Source organism: Salmo salar, chromosome ssa05, assembly GCF_905237065.1.
Source record: "Salmo salar chromosome ssa05, Ssal_v3.1, whole genome shotgun sequence".
In the NCBI taxonomy this organism is placed as follows: Eukaryota; Metazoa; Chordata; class Actinopteri; order Salmoniformes; family Salmonidae; genus Salmo; species Salmo salar.
The window spans coordinates 83,758,836-83,778,923 of record NC_059446.1 but is presented as its reverse complement, the minus strand read 5'-3'; the positions used below and the strand labels follow the sequence as shown (position 1 = coordinate 83,778,923).

At 43.8% G+C, this 20,088-nt stretch overlaps 2 protein-coding genes across 5 annotated transcripts in view; both read left to right on the top strand.

Moving 5' to 3' along the window:
• The first annotated feature begins 5,748 nt into the window (after positions 1–5,748).
• Positions 5,749–14,259, top strand: LOC106573104 (chromobox protein homolog 3-like). 3 transcript variants are annotated; one of them, XM_014147820.2, is made up of 6 exons: positions 5,749–5,982; positions 6,487–6,692; positions 6,947–7,118; positions 11,288–11,436; positions 11,834–11,957; positions 12,525–14,259. In XM_014147820.2, the coding sequence occupies exons 1-5, from the start codon at positions 5,830–5,832 to the stop codon at positions 11,952–11,954; spliced, it is 801 nt and encodes a 266-aa protein (XP_014003295.2). In that variant the 5' UTR covers positions 5,749–5,829; the 3' UTR covers positions 11,955–11,957; positions 12,525–14,259. The 3 variants fall into 3 exon arrangements, with proteins under 3 accessions (XP_014003295.2, XP_014003301.2, XP_014003287.2); XM_014147826.2 differs by having other exon boundaries at positions 11,291–11,436; positions 11,834–14,259; XM_014147812.2 differs by having other exon boundaries at positions 11,834–14,259.
• A 614-nt stretch (positions 14,260–14,873) lies between these two features.
• LOC106599196 (sorting nexin-10) overlaps positions 14,874–20,088 on the top strand; it is a 10,761-nt gene continuing 5,546 nt past the window's right edge. The window contains exon 1 of one of the 2 annotated variants that reach the window (XM_045719197.1): positions 14,874–15,108. Coding sequence is in view for 1 of the 2 variants with exons in the window: in XM_045719196.1 (XP_045575152.1) it covers positions 15,076–15,108 (33 nt within the window). In the remaining variant the exon portion in view is untranslated. The remainder of the gene's footprint in view (positions 15,109–20,088) is intronic. The other variant, XM_045719196.1, reaches the window with a different exon arrangement.

Here is a 20,088-nt window from a genome sequence, read left to right as displayed (position 1 = left end):
TCTCTGGCTGGGTGCAGAGTGGCTCTGTGGTGGTTCTCTGGCTGGGTGCAGAGTGGCTCTGTGGTGGTTCTCTGGCTGGGTGCAGAGTGGCTCTGTGGTGGTTCTCTGGCTGGGTGCAGAGTGGCTCTGTGGAGGTTCTCTGGCTGGGTGCAGAGTGGCTCTGTGGTGGTTCTCTGGCTGGGTGCAGAGTGGCTCTGTGGTGTCTCTCTGGCTGGGTGCAGAGTGGCTCTGTGGTGGTTCTCTGGCTGGGTGCAGAGTGGCTCTGTGGTGTCTCTCTGGCTGGGTGCAGAGTGGCTCTGTGGTGGTTCTCTGGCTGGGTGCAGAGTGGCTCTGTGGTGGTTCTCTGGCTGGGTGCAGAGTGGCTCTGTGGTGGTTCTCTGGCTGGGTGCAGAGTGGCTCTGTGGTGTCTCTCTGGCTGGGTGCAGAGTGGCTCTGTGGAGGTTCTCTGGCTGGGTGCAGAGTGGCTCTGTGAAGGTTCTCTGGCTGGGTGCAGAGTGGCTCTGTGGAGGTTCTCTGGCTGGGTGCAGAGTGGCTCTGTGAAGGTTCTCTGGCTGGGTGCAGAGTGGCTCTGTGGTGTCTCTCTGGCTGGGTGCAGAGTTGCTCTGTGGTGGTTCTCTGGCTGGGTGCAGAGTGGCTCTGTGAAGGTTCTCTGGCTGGGTGCAGAGTGGCTCTGTGGTGTCTCTCTGGCTGGGTGCAGAGTTGCTCTGTGGTGGCTCTCTGGCCGGGTGCAGAGTTGCTCTGTGGTGTCTCTCCAAACTCTCCACTCCCCCAATCTATTCTCAGGTTCCGTCTAGACATGGGTCCTGGCTGGGCTGTGGGTGTCAGCCCTGTTAGTCATCCAGAGTGTGAACTCAGTCTCAGATAGTTTGGGGTTTTATGTTATTCTAAACCAGAAAAGTCCTTCATTCTTTCTCAGTTTATGATATGGTGTCGTAAGGCATGTGTGATTTATATTAAGTCATTACTCGTTCTTGGTTTATTGTGTTTTGGTTTTAGCAGAGACTCCTTTTGCTCTGGGTGGGACTGACAGTATTGTATGTCACTAGCAATCAGGAGCAATTCATTCATTTTTGCATACTACTTCTGCTATGCTTTCTCCTCTGACTTTTCAAGTGGGCTTTTACTGTAGCTGTATGCACCCTGTTAGCCAGGTCTAACCCTAAACACAACTCCAACTCTTACCGTAATCCTAACCCTATCCTTAATCCTAATACCACAATCTGGGATTGGTAGCCAATGATTCGTCAAGAATAATATTTAACATTTTAGCAGACACTCTTGTCCAGAGTGACTGACAGTAGTGAATGAATACATTTGATACATTTTTTTTCTCCATACTGGTCCCCGTGGGAATTGAACCCACAACCTTGGTGTTGCAAACACCATGCTCTACCAACTGAGCCACACACACTGAGCCACATATGCCTCATGAGTTTAGTTCAACTGTCTACACCATCAGAACCTAAATCTCTGTCTATGAATTTGAGAGTGGTTGCATTTCTCCAACGCCATCCTTTTTAGAGTCACCCTGTTTAGTTTTTCCTCTCTGGTGGTTGAATCCACAACAGACAGCGTCCTCTAGTGGTAAAATGTTACACAGTGACGTGTGGTCGCCAATGTGAGCCTTCACTTCATTTGGCCAATCAGTACCCACCTTCGTTTTGATTGGTTTAAAATGAACTGTCAATCAAAGCTTTTGGGGGCTTTGCGCAGCACAGCGCTTAGTAGAACTTTTGAGGTCTTGGAGTAAAGATGCTGTCCGTGAAAAATATAGTATCTAGTTTTAGAAGCCATAGGCCAATGGTATTGTCTTTGTTCAATAAAAGTTAACCATTTAATATGTTGTCAGACGTATTTAATAATAATATTATTAATAATAAAAATAATAAATAATAATAAATAAAAAAAAATGGTCTACTATGCCTACTTAAATATTATTTTACTGTCAGGCTTTCTACATTTATAGACAATAGCTTGTTAACCTAAATAAATTCAGCTATTTAGATATTAGACTATTTCTTTAGATATTATTTAGATATTTAGATATTAGACTACCATTTAATTGATTTTACCAGATCAACTAATATAAGTCCCAATTCAAAATATTGTCGGCCCTAATAAGATACTTCTTTCTAAACAAGCGTCATTCCAAATATGAACAAGCCCACTTTGGTAAGGATTAAAACCCCATCATTGTGTACTGAACCCATGAGAAGTAGTGCACCTAAACAGAGATCTGGTGTTTGGAGGGTGTTTGAATGTAAAACCAATGGAAGTGTTCTGATACACTGAAGGTATTTCTAAACACAATTGAAATATACTCTGAAACACCCAAAGTGGTTCTTCAATCTGAATATTGGTGTTTTTAAGAGAGCCTTGTGAAAACCATTGTTGGTGTTTCACTGCATGTAAAAGGCAGCATCAAAACACGTCTCTCATGCAAGCAAATGGTTTTGAAATGCCAATGATTTATAGCGTAAATATTGATTGATGATGATTTTCAGACAATTATCATTTTAAAGAAGACACTGGGAATTGAATAATTTTCCTAGGTTAGACAAAGGCAGTAATTAAAGGCTACAGTTTCCAGGTCCAATGTGATATAAATTATGTTACAGTCAAATTGTTTAGGGCTATGTAAGTTATAGCAGGGTAACATTAGGTAACATATAAAGAGCCCTTTATGTGAGAAGGTGGACGTGAACCCAGGTATCCTGCTTGTCAAAACACTGCCTTTGTCCACTCAGCCAGTCATCAGGAATAAATGGTTGAGCTGAACACCTTTGTTATATTCAGAAGATGGGGTCCGATTCAGACTTGAGCTAAGTAGACTTCACAAAACATGGACAAAAGTCATTTTTTTTTTTAAATCAACTCAAACCTAGGAATTTCACCTTCATTTTTTCAGTGCTTTGTTTAGACAGATTAGAAGCAGAATCAGGAAGTGAATGCACAATTGTTGGGTCCGTAAGATGGCAAATGTATTTGGGATTTTACCCACTCAACCACACAGCCAGGTACCATGTGAGGAACTCAGACTCCATATCAGAAGAACATTTTTAGATTAAAGAAAAAATGTGAACTTCAAACATTGTGCTACTGTACTGTTCAGCATTCCCCCAGTCTGGGACATGGAGGTGGAGAGAGGGCATTCATATCAGGTGTGCCCTCTAGCAAACTCTATGGTCAAGTATAAAAGCTGGTAAGTTTGTGGGCTGTGTTAAGGTCCTTCACAAACTCAGACAGGAAAGAGCACACCAGGCTCAGGCAAAGCTCTCCAAAACAAGCCAAAGTCAATGACAACATGAGTACAAAATGTTATAGAGCCCCACAGTTGGGTTGTCATAATACCCATAAACCCTAACGGTCAAACAGGGAAATGGTTTCAACTGTTTTCCCACCATACATTTTTCCCATGGGGGATCTTAGAAACACTTAAAATAAGGGCTGTGTTTCAGGTAGGCTTACCCTGGTGTGACATTTTGATAACTGTGTAAATCTCTCTCGGACAAGGTGACTTTTATCAATATATTCGGCTCTATTTCCTTTGATTCTAAAATGCTAATTGGCATCAACGAAGACTACAAATCCCTGCAAGCTCCTGCACGTCATCTCTAGCTGACATCTTTGCTAACAGGTATTGTTTCAATTTAAAACTTGCACAAGACAGTTCACAGAATTGTTAATTTAAAGAAATGTAGCCAATTTATGAATTACTACATTTAGCTAACATTACATATTTAATCCAGAGATTGTTAAAATGAAAGGAGAGCCACACACTAGGAGCTCAGATGTAATAATTGAATAACCTAATAACCAACGTTTTGACAGACAAGCTGTCTTCATCAGGGTATAATGACAGACACTGCGGGTGACTAGTTTATATAGTGTCAAAGGACACACTGGTGTCTGTAATCATGGCCGGGTGTGGCCTGATATCATTGGTTAATTCTCAGATATAAAAATAACATGCAAAAAACATGAATGGACAGCATACGATCATAGATACAATTTGGCTACATAGGCCTACAAACATTTACAATAGCAAAATCACAATAATCACAAGAATGGCTTCAGATCAAAGTCGGTCGCATGCAGGCTGACTTCGGTCGTCAGCTGAACGGTGTTTCCTCTGACACATTGGTGCAGTTGGCTTCCGGGTTAAGCAAGCGTTAAGAAGCGTGGTTTGACGGGTCATATTTTGTATGAGGATGACTCGACCTTTGCCTCTCCCAAGCCTGTTCTAAAATCCCCTATGGGAAAAATGAACGGTGGAAAAACGATTGGAACCATTTCCCTGTTTGACCGCTAGGTTTAAGGGTGTTATGACTGTCTTACTCTGTTACATTCAAGAAGGAAACAGAAAAGGAATTCACTCAACAAGAACATTGGTTTTATGTAGAATTTTGGCAGCTAATGGTCATTGTATGCTTGTAGTACAAGTCAAAAAGCCATTTTGATTAATTGATCAGTTTTGTTGATGTTACATCTAGTGGTTAATGGACACGTCATTGTTTACACCTTTTGTGCACTTGTTTTTTATGCTAATGAAGGCCTGTTTTTTTGTTAATACTGCTGGTTTGTTTGCCTATGAGCTTTACGAGCTTTATATATTGTTCGATGCTTGCCTCACATGCTATATGCTACATGCTACACTAAATAGCCACACACGTTACTGCATACAACTTTTCACAGTCATATTGAGCCATGGGCTGAAGTTTTGTACAAGTTTTGTGTGAGTGCTACTGCTGACATTAGCAGTCATTGCCTGTATTTTTGTTCTATTAATGTGAAATATAATGCCATATTTCCCTTGATTTTGAAGAATATGAATATGATAAATAACTTACAGATCTTAGAACTGTCGTACTTTATCAGTATTAAAATGTTAAATACCTGTTCATGTTTTGTTGTCATTTGATCATTTGCAAAGAAAATATTAAGCTTCAAAATCAGGTCTTGAAAACATTTATTTTGTAGTCATTAATTACTATCCTGGACAAACGGATTAATTTGTATTTTCACAAAACTATATTTTATCATATCTTTCGTTTGAGCATAATACCATACATTTGACCTTTTGGAATGACCTATGAGGAGTTTCTCAGCAGACCGTATAACAGCAGGGAATACACAATGAGGACGGACTCCCATTTACAGAATTTGAAAACTCCAGAAGTGTTCTAATTCTGCACTAGACAGGATTCGAAACACAATGATAGTGTTTAGGAACTTTACAGAGAGGAAACCACACCAACAGATAAGGGATCTAATTCTGCATGAAACAGGCCTCGAAACATCATAATAGTGTTTTCAACCTTTTCCTGGTTAGTACTCCCAGTCTCTGGCAAGGTGTTCCACAACGCTTGACTATGTGGCGTTACAACACACCACGTCATGTTTCAGAACACCTTAGGTTGAATGTTTCAGTAGGCTACACCTTAAATCTGTCTCATAACCCCTTACACCCATGCGTTTCAAAACTCCAGCAAAGTTAAGGTTTCGTCTCCTTAACGATGGTGGCAGCTCAGTTCCCACTAGTTTTAGTGTTACAAAACACTTTATTTTAACAGCGTAGGCAACTTCTCTCCCTCATGCCCGTCGGCTATCAACAATCATCATTATAGCCGAGCGTATCGCCAAATCCTACTATTAAATGACACAGTAGTAAACCCAAGCGAATTCCCACTGTAGACAGAGCGGACAAGCGGATCGGTCTGTGATTGGCGGATGTCCCGTCGTCTCCTCCCGGTTTTTCTGACTTGACCTCTTCCCTTGGCAACCACTTCCTCCGAGCTCCCAACCCGGCCATCTTTATTTAACTCATTCATGAAAAGTTTTTGTAAAGACACTGGAACATTGTTGCATTTGGCTAAGCATCTAACGAACCACTGGACACATTCCGTTGTTTTTGTATCAGCGTGCTCCAGCGTATGCTACATCGTAGCGTATTTCTGTCACCGCCAAAGTTGGACTGAAAGCGTACGTGTTTATTAGTAATAGCCTTCGATATGTAGCCTAGTCTACGTTAGCGTTAATCATACGATACATGAATGTACTGTTAAGTCTAGTTTGTGTATGTTTGTCAGTGACTGCAGTCCGCAGTGTTACAGCCTCTAGTCATTTCACCGGCGAGTCCGCAGTAAACATTTGTTTTGTAAATAGTAATAGTTGTGTACAGAACGCGCGTACAACGGCGATGCGCTAGCCTATCCGTTTATTTCCCCTTGACCCCGGGCTGCTAGACGTTACAATGTAACCACATGGTGATGATAATAATGACGACGATATTCTGTCTGGACCTCGATATTGTGCTCGCGTTACATTGTAATAACGTTGCGTGAAAGATTTTACATAATATTTCTGATGAGGAGTGAATACAGTCATAGCCTCTTCACAATACACAATGAAATAGGCTACTACATTTTTCTGAATTATATTTTTCTGAGTTACACTTAACTTGAAGTATATATTTTCCCCCTGCAGGTTAGAATGAGAAAAAAGCAGAATGTGAAACAGAGAAAGGCAGAAACAATAACCGCAACAATAATAACACCAACACCATTAACAACAACAACACTATCAACAACAACACCACCAGTCGTCCAGGAGTTTGTGGTTGAGAAGATCATCCATCGAAGGGTCTCCAATGGAAGAGTAGAGTACTATCTGAAGTGGAAAGGATTCACTGAGTAAGGAGAGCATTTCAACACAGTTGAATAGACCATGGTGCCTCCCAAATGGCACCATATTCCCTAACGCACTACTCTTGAACATAATTACACACTAGTGCACTATATAAGGAATAGGGGGCCATTTGGGACATATACAGTAGTATCCTAAACTAGTTAAAAATAGTTGTGTCTATGAATTCCATTCATGTCTTCAGTGGCTAATATTAAAATCTTGCTGTACATAGACACACTCACACTGTTTCTGCCTCTAGTGCTGACAACACCTGGGAACCGGAGGACAACTTGGTCTGTCCTGAACTGATAGAAGAGTTCCTGAGAAACCTCTGTTTGTCTGGAGAGAATCAGGTTGAGGAAGAGAACCTACAGTCGGTGGAACCAGAGCTAGTCCCCAAAGAGGAACTGGCAGAACAGGAGACTGAGATTGTGAGTGGCTGAGATCTGGGATGACGGAGGGACTGAGATCTGGGATGACGGAGTGACTGAGATCTGGGATGACGGAGTGACTGAGATCTGGGATGACGGAGTGACTGAGATCTGGGATGACGGAGTGAATGAGATCTGGGATGACGGTGTGACTGAGATCTGGAATGACGGAGTGACTGAGATCAGGGATGACGGAGTGACTGAGATCAGGGATGACGGAGTGGCTGAGATCTGGGATGACGGAGTGGCTGAGATCTGGGATGACGGAGTGGCTGAGATCTGGGATGACGGAGTGGCTGAGATCTGGGATGACAGAGTGACTGAGATCTAGGATGACGGAGTGGCTGAGATCTGGGATGACGGAGTGACTGAGATCTGGGATGACAGAGTGACAGATCTGAGATGACGGAGTGACTGAGATCTGGGATGACGGAGTGACTGAGATCTGGGATGACGGAGTGACAGATCTGGGATGACGGAGTGACTGAGATCTGGGATGACGGAGTGACTGAGATCTGGGATGACGGAGTGACTGAGATCTGGGATGACGGAGTGACTGAGATCTGGGATGACGGAGTGACTGAGATCTGGGATGACAGACAGGTCGGCTACATCAGATCCTTGTTTATTAATATCAATAGAAGACTGGTCTGTAGATCAGTGTGTTTATTAATGTCAATAGAAGACTGGTCTGTAGATCAGTGTGTTTATTAATGTCAGTAGAAGACTGGTCTGTAGATCAGTGTGTTTATTAATGTCAATAGAAGACTGGTCTGTAGATCAGTGTGTTTATTAATGTCAATAGAAGACTGGTCTGTAGATCAGTGTGTTTATTAATGTCAATAGAAGACTGGTCTGTAGATCAGTGTGTTTATTAATGTCAATAGAAGACTGGTCTGTAGATCAGTGTGTTTATTAATGGCAATAGAAGACTGGTCTGTAGATCAGTGTGTTTATTAATGTCAATAGAAGACTGGTCTGTAGATCAGTGTGTTTATTCATGTCAGTAGAAGACTGGTCTGTAGATCAGTGTGTTTATTAATGTCAGTAGAAGACTGGTCTGTAGATCAGTGTGTTTATTAATGTCAATAGAAGACTGGTCTGTAGATCAGTGTGTTTATTAATGTCAATAGAAGACTGGTCTGTAGATCAGTGTGTTTATTAATGTCAATAGAAGACTGGTCTGTAGATCAGTGTGTTTATTAATGTCAATAGAAGACTGGTCTGTAGATCAGTGTGTTTATTAATGTCAGTAGAAGACTGGTCTGTAGATCAGTGTGTTTATTAATGTCAATAGAAGACTGGTCTGTAGATCAGTGTGTTTATTAATGTCAATAGAAGACTGGTCTGTAGATCAGTGTGTTTATTAATGTCAGTAGAAGACTGGTCTGTAGATCAGTGTGTTTATTAATGTCAGTAGAAGACTGGTCTGTAGATCAGTGTGTTTATTAATGTCAATAGAAGACTGGTCTGTAGATCAGTGTGTTTATTAATGGCAATAGAAGACTGGTCTGTAGATCAGTGTGTTTATTAATGTCAATAGAAGACTGGTCTGTAGATCAGTGTGTTTATTAATGTCAATAGAAGACTGGTCTGTAGATCAGTGTGTTTATTAATGTCAATAGAAGACTGGTCTGTAGATCAGTGTGTTTATTAATGTCAGTAGAAGACTGCTCTGTAGATCAGTGTGTGTATGTAGGTCTATTACTATATGATCATGGAATAGAATAAGAATTTGTTATATTATGATAAAAGCTCCACAGTAATGTGGAACAGTTACCTCAGCAGACTGATATAGGAATAGAACCAGGAAGGAGGCATTCTAATTCCAGAATGATATCCAGACATTCTGCTCCAGATATACACATGTTTCATTGTTCCCTTGGAGTCAATGTTTCCACTTTCCATGCCTGGCACTGAGCTTCCACATAGTACTATAGAGTGATTCAACAACCCTTTGACTAAATTACAAACAAAATGTCTATAACACCTGAGCAAAACATCTTTGTTCAGCATGTACAGTGTCGCTTATCTCTATTAAATATGGAGACGGGGAGAGTCGTTGAGTCGTTGCCTTGATTATAATGCTCCTCTAACTCATCACAACAGGAGATCTCTCTGACTGGTCTGTTGTGTTCTAATGCTCCTCTAACTCATCACAACAGGAGATCTCTCTGACTGGTCTGTTGTGTTCTAATGCTCCTCTAACTCATCACAACAGGAGATCTCTCTGACTGGTCTGTTGTGTTCTAATGCTCCTCTAACTCATCACAACAGGAGATCTCTCTGACTGGTCTGTTGTGTTCTAATGCTCCTCTAACTCATCACAACAGGAGATCTCTCTGACTGGTCTGTTGTGTTCTAATGCTCCTCTAACTCATCACAACAGGAGATCTCTCTGACTGGTCTGTTGTGTTCTAATGCTCCTCTAACTCATCACAACAGGAGATCTCTCTGACTGGTCTGTTGTGTTCTAATGCTCCTCTAACTCATCACAACAGGAGATCTCTCTGACTGGTCTGTTGTGTTCTAATGCTCCTCTAACTCATCACAACAGGAGATCTCTCTGACTGGTCTGTTGTGTTCTAATGCTCCTCTAACTCATCACAACAGGAGATCTCTCTGACTGGTCTGTTGTGTTCTAATGCTCCTCTAACTCATCACAACAGGAGATCTCTCTGACTGGTCTGTTGTGTTCTAATGCTCCTCTAACTCATCACAACAGGAGATCTCTCTGACTGGTCTGTTGTGTTCTAATGCTCCTCTAACTCATCACAACAGGAGATCTCTCTGACTGGTCTGTTGTGTTCTAATGCTCCTCTAACTCATCACAACAGGAGATATCTCTGACTGGTCTGTTGTGTTCTAATGCTCCTCTAACTCATCACAACAGGAGATCTCTCTGACTGGTCTGTTGTGTTCTAATGCTCCTCTAACTCATCACAACAGGAGATCTCTCTGACTGGTCTGTTGTGTTCTAATGCTCCTCTAACTCATCACAACAGGAGATCTCTCTGACTGGTCTGTTGTGTTCTAATGCTCCTCTAACTCATCACAACAGGAGATCTCTCTGACTGGTCTGTTGTGTTCTAATGCTCCTCTAACTCATCACAACAGGAGATCTCTCTGACTGGTCTGTTGTGTTCTAATGCTCCTCTAACTCATCACAACAGGAGATCTCTCTGACTGGTCTGTTGTGTTCTAATGCTCCTCTAACTCATCACAACAGGAGATCTCTCTGACCGGTCTGTTGTGTTCTAATGCTCCTCTAACTCATCACAACAGGAGATCTCTCTGACCGGTCTGTTGTGTTCTAATGCTCCTCTAACTCATCACAACAGGAGATCTCTCTGACCGGTCTGTTGTGTTCTAATGCTCCTCTAACTCATCACAACAGGAGATCTCTCTGACCGGTCTGTTGTGTTCTAATGCTCCTCTAACTCATCACAACAGGAGATCTCTCTGACCGGTCTGTTGTGTTCTAATGCTCCTCTAACTCATCACAACAGGAGATCTCTCTGACCGGTCTGTTGTGTTCTAATGCCTCCTCTAACTCATCACAACAGGAGATCTCTCTGACCGGTCTGTTGTGTTCTAATGCTCCTCTAACTCATCACAACAGGAGATCTCTCTGACCGGTCTGTTGTGTTCTAATGCTCCTCTAACTCATCACAACAGGAGATCTCTCTGACCGGTCTGTTGTGTTCTAATGCTCCTCTAACTCATCACAACAGGAGATCTCTCTGACCGGTCTGCTGTGTTCTAATGCTCCTCTAACTCATCACAACAGGAGATCTCTCTGACCGGTCTGCTGTGTTCTAATGCTCCTCTAACTCATCACAACAGGAGATCTCTCTGACCGGTCTGCTGTGTTCTAATGCTCCTCTAACTCATCACAACAGGAGATCTCTCTGACCGGTCTGTTGTGTTCTAATGCTCCTCTAACTCATCACAACAGGAGATCTCTCTGACCGGTCTGTTGTGTTCTAATGCTCCTCTAACTCATCACAACAGGAGATCTCTCTGACTGGTCTGTTGTGTTCTAATGCTCCTCTAACTCATCACAACAGGAGATCTCTCTGACTGGTCTGTTGTGTTCTAATGCTCCTCTAACTCATCACAACAGGAGATCTCTCTGACTGGTCAGCTGTGTTGTGTTGTCCTCCCAGCAGGTGTACAGTGAGCAGAGACATAATGACCTCCAGGAACCAGCTGACCGGGAGTCAGATTCTCCCACTGCCCTCACGTGCCCCCTGGAAGCTGAACGCATCATCGGCTCCACAGACAGACATGGAGAACTCATGTTCCTCATCAAATGGTACAGTTAATCGCTTCCATACTGCCACAACAGACTGCAACAAACACCAACTAACACCAACATTCCAAGGTTGGCAGATGTTGTCTGTTGTTTTTAGAATAAAAACTCTCTGTCACACAACTGGTTCCTCTTGTCTTCCTGACTGCATGCCAGGCAGCAACAGACTAGCTACATTCCTCAAACATACTAGTCATTTCTGGTAAAGACTTTTGATTGTGCAACAGCACCAAAGTAGTTATAATGATGTGCTCTGACAAACAGAAAGACGTGGACTTTACCCCCCTGTTGTAGTCTCCCTCTCTCTTTACATGTGTAAAGATATTATCTATGTAATAATATGTCATAGGGACGGTATAATGATTGTAATCATGGCTTGTATCCCTGTGTGTCTGTACAGGAAGAACCGTGACGAGGTGGCCCTGCTGTCAGCCAGGGAGGCCAGCGCCAGGTATCCTGAGGTGGTTGTAGCCTTTTACGAGGACAAACTCACCTGGCACTCTGGGGACGAGGACCAGTGAAGGGTGTGTGTGTGTGTCGTAGAGTGTGTGTGTGCATGTGAGTACACAAGTATGGATGTGAACTGACAAGCATCTGTAGGCATCTCATAGGTTAATTTGTCCTCCAGCGGACCAAGGTCCTCCTTCAGCTGACATTAAAGTCACAGTGTGTGAAACCATGTCCTGCTGCAGGTAGACTGAGTCATGGTGGCAGGTGTAAAAGCCCTCTACGGGGTTGGCTGGGCCTCTTCCTGCTTCCTGTGGTGCTGGGTGAGGTCACAATGCCTTTAGGGATGTAGTGCAGCGTGTGGTGGAGTTCAGAACCATTCATAGAGACGTCTATCTCTCTCTGTGGCTCTGATAGAGTTGAAACTAATGAAATGATGGCAGACAGCCGGTTCACACTGATGAATGCTCCCCCAGTCTATTGTAGAACATTTCAACCCCAAGCTCTTTGTCGAAGCCTGACGAAGTGTGCGAGTATCTCTGGATTACATGCCTTTGTTGTTTGGGATCCAGCACTTAAAGTGACTGGATGTGTGTACACTACGTTTGAAGAGTTGGAACTAACCCTTAGCATTCCTTTCCCAGTGTCTTCATGTACTGCAGCAGACTGAATCACTGTGGACACTGTGTTCTGTTTGACTTTGACTACTGATACTGTGGTCGTAGAAGCCCATGTGATTGTATTGGAGTTTAGTACTAGATTTAGTTTGTTGTATCTTCTGGCTCTGGGGCACCTTGGCCACGAGGCTCTCCCTCCGGCTCTCCCTCCGGCTCTCCCTCCGGCTCTCCCTCCGGCTCTCCCTCCGGCTCTCCCACTGTGAGATGTCTGTTGTTTTATTAACTATAGTAATATTGTATAGTATTGGGTTCACTGTGAGATGTCTGTTGTTTTATTAACTATAGTAATATTGTATAGTATTGGGTTCACTGTGAGATGTCTGTTGTTTTATTAACTATAGTAATATTGTATAGTAATGGGTTCACTGTGAGATGTCTGTTTTATTAACTATAGTAATATTGTATAGTATTGGGTTCACTGTGAGATGTCTGTTGTTTTATTAACTATAGTAATATTGTATAGTATTGGGTTCACTGCGCGTTACTCAGTAGATAACTACTGGCCACCTAATATGATATCTGCCCCATTTACTTTTTGCCACAATCCTTGAAATTGTACTTTTTTTGTGTGTGTGAATCATAGTTGATAAATGTGTTACGTTTAGTTTACTGACAAATGTAGAAAAGTGTTGAATGATAGTAGACGGTATGCTGTTTAATGTAGAACATGATAGTAGACGGTATGCTGTTTAATGTAGAACATGATAGTAGACGGTATGCTGTTTAATGTAGAACATGATAGTAGACGGTATGCTGTTTAATGTAGAACATGATAGTAGACGGTATGCTGTTTAATGTAGAACATGATAGTAGACGGTATGCTGTTTAATGTAGAACATGATAGTAGACGGTATGCTGTTTAATGTAGAACATGATAGTAGACGGTATGCTGTTTAATGTAGAACATGATAGTAGACGGTATGCTGTTTAATGTAGAACATGATAGTAGACGGTATGCTGTTTAATGTAGAACATGATAGTAGACGGTATGCTGTTTAATGTAGAACATGATAGTAGACGGTATTCTGTTTAATGTAGAACATGATAGTAGACGGTATGCTGTTTAATGTAGAACATGATAGTAGACAGTATGCTGTTTAATGTAGAACATGATAGTAGACGGTATGCTGTTTAATGTAGAACATGATAGTAGACGGTATGCTGGTTAATGTAGAACATGATAGTAGACGGTATGCTGTTTAATCTAGAACATAACCAAGGGTTTTATAAGTGACCATGGGGATTTGATGAGTTACTCTGATCAAAATGTGACGTCATATGAAAAAAGTATATCTGATGTGATTATGTTAATTCTATCCAGTCACTGATTGTTCTCAGCTACTCTTAACCAAATATTTATCCACCAACCTATATTTGTTACTGATAAATCATTGTTTTGTTAAGGGTCCCAGAGTTATATATGTTCAGGACAAACTCTAGTCCCTACACAAAAATGACTGACACTGTATTCATTGTGCACCTCTCCCATGACTGGAATGTTATGGGACAATTACTGTATCCCAAACGGTACCCTACTTCCTTTGTAGTGCACTATATAGGGAATGGTCTGCCATTTGAGACTGCCATTCTGTTGAACCTTTAGTTCTGAGCTGCCTCTGACTGACTAAGTTAGTGTACCTGTTGACCTTTGATCTGTGAAGTGTCTGTGAATAAAGCTAGCTGTCACCCTGTGAACCTTTAATGTTCTGTTTCTCACATTATTCACATTAACAAAGACTCAATGACAACAGAGTAAAACAATCACGCTTTGGGACAGTTGTACAAAGACTGCATTTATAAATTATATTCTTCAAGAATTAATGATAATATATCATTCATTGAATGACCATTGTACAGCAGCAAATATTGTTGATTGTACCTTAACAAGATGGTACCTTATAAGCTACAGTAACACCTTGTTCAGTAGATTTGATGACCAGAGAAAGAGATACAGCCATAGAGACATGACAGTTGTATTTGTACTATGTTGATACACACCAACACACCTGTGACTTCCAGGTGTGCTCAAGTACTCTGAAATGGGATTCAAACGAGGAAGCTCAGCAGAACGAGCATTGCAGTGTCACATATAAACACACAGTGACATTGCAATTGTCATCCAGGTCAGGAGGTAAAGACAGTGTTGGTTACTACACACTGTTTTACTAGAGAACAGAGCAGTGGTTCTATCATGGTCATTGTAGTTACCATCCTGATCCTAGGGTTGTATAGTGTTTTATTAGGTACTTCCAGGTCAGACGGTCCAACAGAACAACAACAAATACAGACAGAACGTCTCCGTTACCTTATATGGTACACAATAAGATGTTTTATATCAGAGGTTTATGGAAGCAGCACAAGGTGTCCCTCAATCCTCTCTCCTGTGACTGTTTGGATACCTTCAGACCTGTTTGTCCATAATAAAGAGGACAAGGATCAGCTGTTCTCTCAGAGTGTAACGTTCATTCATTCCCCAGTCCGCTGTGGATGTGATCTGATCGGGATCTGAACTTGAAGAATGAGAGAAGTGATTAACAACCTTGTGTTCCAGGTACGACTGGAGTCTTTTATCAATCAATTCCATGGGAAGTATATGTGTGTCTGAGGTTTTAGATATCGTTTTCAGTGTTTCATGTAATAGTACTGTGGGTAATGTTGCCCAGTGAGGGTTGGTGTGGGGGTCTCTTCCTGCTTCAGTAGGTTGAACTAGCTGGATAGTACTGTGGGGGTTTCTTCCTGCTTCAGTAGGTTGAACTAGCTGGATAGTACTGTGGGTAATGTTGCCCAGTGAGGGTTGGTGTGGGGGTCTCTTCCTGCTTCAGTAGGTTGAACTAGCTGGATAGTACTGTGGGGGTCTCTTCCTGCTTCAGTAGGTTGAACTAGCTGGATAGTACTGTGGGGGTCTCTTCCTGCTTCAGTAGGTTGAACTAGCTGGATAGTACTGTGGGGGTCTCTTCCTGCTTCAGTAGGTTGAACTAGCTGGATAGTACTGTGGGGGTCTCTTCCTGCTTCAGTAGGTTGAACTAGCTGGATAGTACTGTGGGGGTCTCTTCCTGCTTCAGTAGGTTGAACTAGCTGGATAGTACTGTGGGGGTCTCTTCCTGCTTCAGTAGGTTGAACTAGCTGGATGGTACTGTGGGGGTCTCTTCCTGCTTCAGTAGGTTGAACTAGCTGGATAGTACTGTGGGGGTCTCTTCCTGCTTCAGTAGGTTGAACTAGCTGGATAGTACTGTGGGTAATGTTGCCCAGTGAGGGTTGGTGTGGGGTCTCTTCCTGCTTCAGTAGGTTGAACTAGCTGGATAGTACTGTGGGTAATGTTGCCCAGTGAGGGTTGGTGTGGGGGTCTCTTCCTGCTTCAATAGGTTGAACTAGCTGGATGGTACTGTGGGGGTCTCTTCCTGCTTCAGTAGGTTGAACTAGCTGGATAGTACTGTGGGGGTCTCTTCCTGCTTCAGTAGGTTGAACTAGCTGGATAGTACTGTGGGTAATGTTGCCCAGTGAGGGTTGGTGTGGGGGTCTCTTCCTGCTTCAGTAGGTTGAACTAGCTGGATAGTACTGTGGGGGTCTCTTCCTGCTTCAGTAGGTTGAACTAGCTGGATAGTACTGTGGGGGTCTCTTCCTGCTTCAGTAGGTTGAACTAGCTGGATAGTACTGTGGGGGTCTCTTCCTGCTTCAGTAGGTTGAACTAGCTGGATAGTACTGTGGGTAATGTTGCCCAGTGAGGGTTGGTGTGGGGGTCTCTTCCTGCTTCAGTAGGTTGAACTAGCTGGATAGTACTGTGGGGGTCTCTTCCTGCTTCAGTAGGTTGAACTAGCTGGATAGTACTGTGGGGGTCTCTTCCTGCTTCAGTAGGTTGAACTAGCTGGATAGTACTGTGGGGGTCTCTTCCTGCTTCAGTAGGTTGAACTAGCTGGATGGTACTGTGGGGGTCTCTTCCTGCTTCAGTAGGTTGAACTAGCTGGATAGTACTGTGGGGGTCTCTTCCTGCTTCAGTAGGTTGAACTAGCTGGATAGTACTGTGGGTAATGTTGCCCAGTGAGGGTTGGTGTGGGGGTCTCTTCCTGCTTCAGTAGGTTGAACTAGCTGGATAGTACTGTGGGTAATGTTGCCCAGTGAGGGTTGGTGTGGGGGTCTCTTCCTGCTTCAGTAGGTTGAACTAGCTGGATGGTACTGTGGGGGTCTCTTCCTGCTTCAGTAGGTTGAACTAGCTGGATAGTACTGTGGGGTCTCTTCCTGCTTCAGTAGGTTGAACTAGCTGGATAGTACTGTGGGTAATGTTGCCCAGTGAGGGTTGGTGTGGGGGTCTCTTCCTGCTTCAGTAGGTTGAACTAGCTGGATAGTACTGTGGGGGTCTCTTCCTGCTTCAGTAGGTTGAACTAGCTGGATAGTACTGTGGGGGTCTCTTCCTGCTTCAGTAGGTTGAACTAGCTGGATAGTACTGTGGGGGTCTCTTCCTGCTTCAGTAGGTTGAACTAGCTGGATAGTACTGTGGGTAATGTTGCCCAGTGAGGGTTGGTGTGGGGGTCTCTTCCTGCTTCAGTAGGTTGAACTAGCTGGATGGTACTGTGGGGGTCTCTTCCTGCTTCAGTAGGTTGAACTAGCTGGATGGTACTGTGGGGGTCTCTTCCTGCTTCAGTAGGTTGAACTAGCTGGATAGTACTGTGGGGGTCTCTTCCTGCTTCAGTAGGTTGAACTAGCTGGATAGTACTGTGGGTAATGTTGCCCAGTGAGGGTTGGTGTGGGGGTCTCTTCCTGCTTCAGTAGGTTGAACTAGCTGGATAGTACTGTGGGTAATGTTGCCCAGTGAGGGTTGGTGTGGGGGTCTCTTCCTGCGTCAGTAGGTTGAACTAGCTGGATAGTACTGTGGGGGTCTCTTCCTGCTTCAGTAGGTTGAACTAGCTGGATGGTACTGTGGGGGTCTCTTCCTGCTTCAGTAGGTTGAACTAGCTGGATAGTACTGTGGGGGTCTCTTCCTGCTTCAGTAGGTTGAACTAGCTGGATAGTACTGTGGGTAATGTTGCCCAGTGAGGGTTGGTGTGGGGGTCTCTTCCTGCTTCAGTAGGTTGAACTAGCTGGATAGTACTGTGGGTAATGTTGCCCAGTGAGGGTTGGTGTGGGGGTCTCTTCCTGCTTCAGTAGGTTGAACTAGCTGGATAGTACTGTGGGGGTCTCTTCCTGCTTCAGTAGGTTGAACTAGCTGGATAGTACTGTGGGTAATGTTGCCCAGTGAGGGTTGGTGTGGGGGTCTCTTCCTGCTTCAGTAGGTTGAACTAGCTGGATAGTACTGTGGGGGTCTCTTCCTGCTTCAGTAGGTTGAACTAGCTGGATAGTACTGTGGGGGTCTCTTCCTGCTTCAGTAGGTTGAACTAGCTGGATAGTACTGTGGGGGTCTCTTCCTGCTTCAGTAGGTTGAACTAGCTGGATAGTACTGTGGGGGGTCTCTTCCTGCTTCAGTAGGTTGAACTAGCTGGATAGTACTGTGGGTAATGTTGCCCAGTGAGGGTTGGTGTGGGGGGTCTCTTCCTGCTTCAGTAGGTTGAACTAGCTGGATAGTACTGTGGGTAATGTTGCCCAGTGAGGGTTGGTGTGGGGGTCTCTTCCTGCTTCAGTAGGTTGAACTAGCTGGATGGTACTGTGGGGGTCTCTTCCTGCTTCAGTAGGTTGAACTAGCTGGATGGTACTGTGGGGGTCTCTTCCTGCTTCAGTAGGTTGAACTAGCTGGATAGTACTGTGGGGGTCTCTTCCTGCTTCAGTAGGTTGAACTAGCTGGATAGTACTGTGGGTAATGTTGCCCAGTGAGGGTTGGTGTGGGGGTCTCTTCCTGCTTCAGTAGGTTGAACTAGCTGGATGGTACTGTGGGGGTCTCTTCCTGCTTCAGTAGGTTGAACTAGCTGGATAGTACTGTGGGGGTCTCTTCCTGCTTCAGTAGGTTGAACTAGCTGGATAGTACTGTGGGGGTCTCTTCCTGCTTCAGTAGGTTGAACTAGCTGGATAGTACTGTGGGGGTCTCTTCCTGCTTCAGTAGGTTGAACTAGCTGGATAGTACTGTGGGGGTCTCTTCCTGCTTCAGTAGGTTGAACTAGCTCGATAGTACTGTGGGTAATGTTGCCCAGTGAGGGTTGGTGTGGGGGTCTCTTCCTGCTTCAGTAGGTTGAACTAGCTGGATAGTACTGTGGGTAATGTTGCCCAGTGAGGGTTGGTGTGGGGGTCTCTTCCTGCTTCAGTAGGTTGAACTAGCTGGATAGTACTGTGGGGGTCTCTTCCTGCTTCAGTAGGTTGAACTAGCTGGATGGTACTGTGGGGGTCTCTTCCTGCTTCAGTAGGTTGAACTAGCTGGATAGTACTGTGGGGGTCTCTTCCTGCTTCAGTAGGTTGAACTAGCTGGATAGTACTGTGGGTAATGTTGCCCAGTGAGGGTTGGTGTGGGGGTCTCTTCCTGCTTCAGTAGGTTGAACTAGCTGGATAGTACTGTGGGTAATGTTGCCCAGTGAGGGTTGGTGTGGGGGTCTCTTCCTGCTTCAGTAGGTTGAACTAGCTGGATAGTACTGTGGGGGTCTCTTCCTGCTTCAGTAGGTTGAACTAGCTGGATAGTACTGTGGGTAATGTTGCCCAGTGAGGGTTGGTGTGGGGGTCTCTTCCTGCTTCAGTAGGTTGAACTAGCTGGATAGTACTGTGGGGGTCTCTTCCTGCTTCAGTAGGTTGAACTAGCTGGATAGTACTGTGGGGGTCTCTTCCTGCTTCAGTAGGTTGAACTAGCTGGATAGTACTGTGGGGGTCTCTTCCTGCTTCAGTAGGTTGAACTAGCTGGATAGTACTGTGGGGGTCTCTTCCTGCTTCAGTAGGTTGAACTAGCTGGATGGTACTGTGGGGGTCTCTTCCTGCTTCAGTAGGTTGAACTAGCTGGATAGTACTGTGGGGGTCTCTTCCTGCTTCAGTAGGTTGAACTAGCTGGATAGTACTGTGGGGGTCTCTTCCTGCTTCAGTAGGTTGAACTAGCTGGATAGTACTGTGGGGGTCTCTTCCTGCTTCAGTAGGTTGAACTAGCTGGATAGTACTGTGGGTAGAAATCTACAGATCTAAAGATGTTTCATTCCTCCTGAAAACATACTGTAAATCACAAATCAGATGGTGTAAGAGAGAGAGATCAGCACTACTTCTGCTTTCACTCTGCGGTACAGTAAATAAACTGGACCAACCTGTAAAAGGCACAGGGTTTTCTGATAAACAGATGTAGGATCTTCATTTGAGCTAGTTTTCTACAGCAGGAAAATAATCCTGCAGAACAGGAAATGTGAATTATTATGTGGATTATAATGAATGGACAGTTTTGTAGGGATTGATAAATTTGTTGTTAGGGCAAATCAAGTCTGACATTTCAAATAGGAAATTGCTAAATTTAGAAGCCTTTTTAAAACTCAAATACACTACACGTTTGCATTTCCTGCTGTGGAGGACAATGCTCAGCAACAAAAGAATGATCAAATTAAGATCCTACATGTCTAGAGTTGGAGTGAGTCAATGATTGCACTTC

What these genes read in the sequence shown, in the direction of transcription:
- LOC106573104 (XM_014147820.2), top strand. Translation starts at nt 5,830, where the DNA reads ATGAAAAGTTTTTGTAAAGACACTGGAACATTGTTGCATTTGGCTAAG. An exon ending in CAGAACAGGAGACTGAGATT is followed by an intron (nt 7,119 to 11,287) that starts GTGAGTGGCTGA and finishes TTGTCCTCCCAG; the next exon opens with CAGGTGTACAGTGAGCAGAG. An exon ending in CTCATGTTCCTCATCAAATG is followed by an intron (nt 11,437 to 11,833) that starts GTACAGTTAATC and finishes GTGTCTGTACAG; the next exon opens with GAAGAACCGTGACGAGGTGG.